Genomic DNA, 5,010 nt, shown 5'->3' on the forward strand with positions numbered 1-5,010 from the left:
AAAACACCTCAAATCTAAAAGTAAACATTCCCTATTTTAAAATCTATTTCTTTGCACTAGGTTACAAATTATGCACAAATGGACCCATTGACAATGTTACTACTGTACAATGGAAATGAATACAGTTAGGTCAGACCCACCTGTCTACTTCCTGTTGACTGTTCTATCATGTCTTCATATAAATGCAGCTGTTTACCGTGTGGAAAATATGTGCTAAACTCTCCTATCTTTATCTTAAGTCCAAGACCATATGGAAAATTCCAAATCTGAAAAATGTCATACTCTTCCTGAATTTTTTCTTTCTGGTTCATATTCACTCTGTCCCCAACTGGATTAATGAAGCTTGTTTTCTTCAGAAAGGAGTGCAGCTGAAAGAGACACACCATCCTATAGTGTATGTACCCTTTCTTGAAGTCAGAAAATGTATTCTGAGTTCATCTTAAAGTCAATATTATTGAAGTTTTCCAGGGAACAAACATCAATAAATCAAGTGCACCAATAAGATTATTATAAAGTTCCTAGAATTTAAGTTATTTCATGGGAAACTACCAAACAAAACACAGACATATATGCAGACACCAAACATTGATATGAAAATACACACAGAGAGTGAGAGAGACATACAGAAGACTCACATCCATATAGACATACACAATAAAACTACATTTCATACACACACATTTAAGCTTTGACACCTGCATGAAAATAAAGTCACACATAGACATATGCACCAAAATAGATACACAGAAACAGAAACCTGCAAAAACACATACACAATCCAATACACACATGTACACACTCATGGACAAATACACATAGAAAGGTATACACAAATAGAAAGACCCACACAGAGATATTGACATAGACAGATTTATGCTCATATCCCAAGATAAATTTACAGAAAGACAGACAGACAGATACACACACATACACACACAGTGAGAGAGAAACAGATATATACACATGTGCATGCAATACACAACACACAGATAGATAAAAGTAAACACATGCACTGAAAAACAAACAAGAAAATGTTTACAGAAACAAACACCCATACAGAAAGACATTGCCAAAAGACAAATTTGTACTAGGTAACGCAGAGAGATAGATATGAAGATAGATAAGAATACATATGTACAGAGCAACACAGATATACACACAGATACACAGAAACACACACACAGTGAGAACCATCCATTCACATTCATAGATACACATGGATGTCCTGAACTGAAGAATAAGTACTCTTTACTATGTAACTGCTCTCACTCAGAAGGTGAAATGAGATCGGCAGAGCCTAACACAGGAATAAAGCAGTTCAGAAAACTTGCAAAAACCATCTCATACACTTATTACCACAATAAATGAGCAAGGATCCATTTTCTCATCATGGACAGGATTAATGAGGAAGAACTGTTAAGTTTACAGTATTAGAACAGGTGTCATGATATTCAGGTGCTCTGTAACAAAAATAAGTCATCTCGTTTTATAAATTGTTTCTTTCACACCATTGTTTTTGCATTAAGATTCATACAAACCTCTAAATTTACATTATTACCTGAAAATATTCAAGAATCTTTCTATTTTGTAAAATATTTTTAATCAAGCAAATTTGGGCATTTGACAGATGCTTAAAGACTATGACATCAAATTTCATCCAAAAGAAGAAACACTACCTTCGAACAATTAGCATAATATCCTTTCCAATTATCCACTTGTTGAAGAAACATCTCATGGAGAGCATGGGCCACAGCATACACTGCATTATATATGTCATAACTGTCATCACTAAAGGCCATGTCTAAAGTCTGTACCTTTAGCCATTGCAGTGAGGCATTGGATAAACAATTTCTCAAGGTCTTACAGTTAGAATCTGAGAGTTCACAGTTCAAGTTCATCCACTCCAGACTTGCCAGGTATTCATCTGTGTATTTGAGAGAGTTCAATGTCTGGACAAAAATTTTAAAGCTAGAAATATCAGCATGGTGGTGTGCAAAAGCTAGTGTACCATGGGATGAATTAAGTTGAAAGTCTCTCTTACTTGTGATGACATCCCACTGTGAGGTGGTGACCCATATTCTTTGTATACCTAGAGATTGCCACCTTCTAAAGCTCACAGCTAGAGTACTGTCTGTGTCACCATAAATGATAACCACATTTGTGGATGATGTCGTGATTTGGTTATAATAAACTTCAGCTCTTGACTGGAATAAACGCATTTCGACTGGAATCATATTCACAAAGGCAAAGCAAACTGTATTTTTTTCCATCTCTCTCCTCAAGTGTGAGAGAAATTGAATACCCTGATCATTGTCTGAGATGGCCAGTCCAATCCAGTTCCAGTTGAATTGAAGCATCAATGACACCATGGCAATGGCTAGAGATGTATCTTTAGGGGCCATCTGATACAGAGAGGGAAATTGTTCATGATTGCTCAGGATGGGATGGAAAGGCCCATAGGTAAGGTGAAGGACCTAGGGCACAGGAAGCAACATGAGATAGCATGCACTTTTTTTGTTTTTTTTTTAATTATTTATTTATTTATTAAAGATTTCCGTCTCTTCCCCGCCACTGCCTCCCATTTTCCTCCCCCTCCCCCAATCAAGTCCTCCTCCCTCCTCAGCCGGAAGAGCAAACAGGGTTCCCTGCCCTGTGGGAAGTCCAAGGAACCCCCACCTCCATCTAGGTCTAGCAAGTTGAGCATCCAAACTACCTAGGCTCTTACAAAGCCAGTACAGATAGCATGCACTTTTAAGAGCTTACAAACCCCTGTCTCAAAAAACAAACAAACAAACAAACAAAACAAAACAAAAACAAACACACTTTCAGCAAAGAGTTTCTTAAAACCCTATTACCTGTTACTTCTTCCCTCATCAACAAGTCTCTGAATAGTAACCTTGAACTACACTGTTTAAGAAAAGTATGAAGCTAGTATCCTCCTCACAATATTCTTAGCATCTAGAAATTGTAACAATTCTTGCAAATCTGAAACACAAAATCTCACCTGTAGAGATTCGTAGAAGTTTAGGAATGTGCCTAACATCGCAGATGTTGCCCAGTCTGGTCCTGAAAGCATTATTATACACATCTCTTTTTGACAGGAATAATTAGGAAAAATATAAGGATTTTCTTTATAAATATGCATGAGACTGTTTAAATGTGACACAGACTTACAACCACCTTCTTGAAAATCAAATACTAATGATAAGTTTGATAAAAGACCAGGGTTCCTATTAACTTCATCCATGGAAAAAGCTAAGGCCAATGCAAACTGGTTGTGTTCAGCTGTTGTTCTGTAAAAGGGTATGACAATAAGTATGGACAGAGATTTACAGATGATCCTGAGTAGTAAAAAAAAGAACTATCCTGAACTGGACAGTATTCCCAACCACCCCCAAATACTAAAACACATTGCCTATGCTGTGAGATTGGAATGACATAAGAAGTTGCAAGCTTGAAAAAACTTTCAAAGCTCATCACAATGCATATGCCATAAGTAAGATGGATCATTTGCATCTTCCAAATAATGTGTTGTCTATTCCTGGTATTTGAGTGCTTACACTAAAGATAAACACAATGGCAGAGGTTTTGACCAAACAGTAAAATTACTTATGTATTCATTTGAAATCATCGAACAATATGAAAAATTCATGTGAAATGTGAGCTAATGAGTATTTCTTATGAAATTATCTGAATTGGCTAAGCCAGTCAAATAATGCCTGAGGAGTATACAATGGTCTAGGCAACATTTCACTCTAGTGCTTTCAATTCTTCATAATCAATGGGCTTTATAGTTAACACATACCCTCATATGTTGTTCTTTTTTTACTCTGGTTTATCTAATACAGGTGTAAAATATTTCTAAAGATTTATTTTTCTTTTTTTTTGGATTTTTCTTTTTCTTTCTTTCTTTCTTTTTTTTGGTTTTTCGAGACAGGATTTCTCTGTGGCTTTGGAGCCTGTCCTGGAACTAGCTCTGTAGACCAGGCTGTTCTCGAACTCACAGAGATCCGCCTGCCTCTGCCTCCCGAGTGCTGGGATTAAAGGCGTGCGCCACCATCGCCCGGCCTAAAGATTTATTTTTTAAATAAATTCAAATACCAGAGATGTGTTTAGTAAAGTTGTATGTATGTGTTCACCAATGTGTATCAACAGGATTAATGCTTATAAAGTACATAAACAGGAAGTAGATTTCAAAGTTTCAAATGTTACTTTGCTTTTTCTATGGACTAGACTGGCCTCAAATGTACAGAAATACACCAGTTCCAGGTTTTCACTGTAGAGATTAAAGCCATTTGCTAACTCTCCAATATTGTTCACCTATTTTATAATTATACAGACATGTTATATATTCATACTGCGTATATCTTACCAACATACTTTTTCTTCTACAAAACAGCTTTGACTACCTTTCCAGTTATAGTAACACAAAAATAGCATCCAAAATAAATTTGTATATAGCTGTATAACATCTTTGTAAAATGTAAGAAAAATGTTTTTGAGGAAGTTTTGTAATAAAAAAAAATGGGTAACAGGTAAGTTGGGAGTGAATAATAGCAATTTGTTTTTATGTTTTGGAAAGAATAACAACTTCTGTCTCTTTCTATTCATTTCATATTATCTGACCAGTAACTATCAATCATAACTCTTCATTCTGAATGATTCACTCAGAGTTAAATATAGTATGTTTCCTACCTAGAAACTGTACCACTCTGGTGTCTTTATGTATTTACTTGTACATTTTAAAATTAAAAATAATTTCAGAATATTCATTATCACACAGAAAATGCACCATTTAAAATTTTAGAAAAACATAAGAATTTTTGAATAGAGCTTGTGAAGCTCAAAAACTAATTCCTGCACACTAAACATTAAGAAGTATCAATCTCTTGTATACTTAGAGTGACCCAGTGAACTAAAGTGTTATGTTTGATAACAGCTCTCAACAATTCACAAAATCAGTTGCTGAGGAATCCCATCTGGACGGGTGAGTGTGTGCTATCCAGGGGT

At 35.5% G+C, this 5,010-nt stretch overlaps 1 protein-coding gene across 3 annotated transcripts in view; it reads right to left on the reverse strand.

Annotated features, from left to right (window-relative positions):
- The window catches only part of LOC101997925 (vomeronasal type-2 receptor 116-like), a 51,461-nt gene that overhangs the window by 25,108 nt on the left and 21,343 nt on the right, over positions 1–5,010 (reverse strand). For 2 of the 3 annotated variants that reach the window (XM_013355251.1, XM_013355252.1), the window contains exons 2-4: positions 3,005–3,293; positions 1,677–2,474; positions 141–368 (exon numbers count right to left, since the gene is read on the reverse strand). In XM_013355251.1, coding sequence (XP_013210705.1) covers positions 141–368; positions 1,677–2,474; positions 3,005–3,293 — 1,315 coding nt within the window. Of the gene's footprint in view, positions 1–140; positions 369–1,676; positions 2,477–3,004; positions 3,294–5,010 lie in introns of all 3 variants that reach the window. The other variant, XM_026778143.1, reaches the window with a different exon arrangement.

This window comes from Microtus ochrogaster, unplaced genomic scaffold (assembly GCF_000317375.1).
Source record: "Microtus ochrogaster isolate Prairie Vole_2 unplaced genomic scaffold, MicOch1.0 UNK108, whole genome shotgun sequence".
Classification (NCBI taxonomy): domain Eukaryota; kingdom Metazoa; phylum Chordata; class Mammalia; order Rodentia; family Cricetidae; genus Microtus; species Microtus ochrogaster.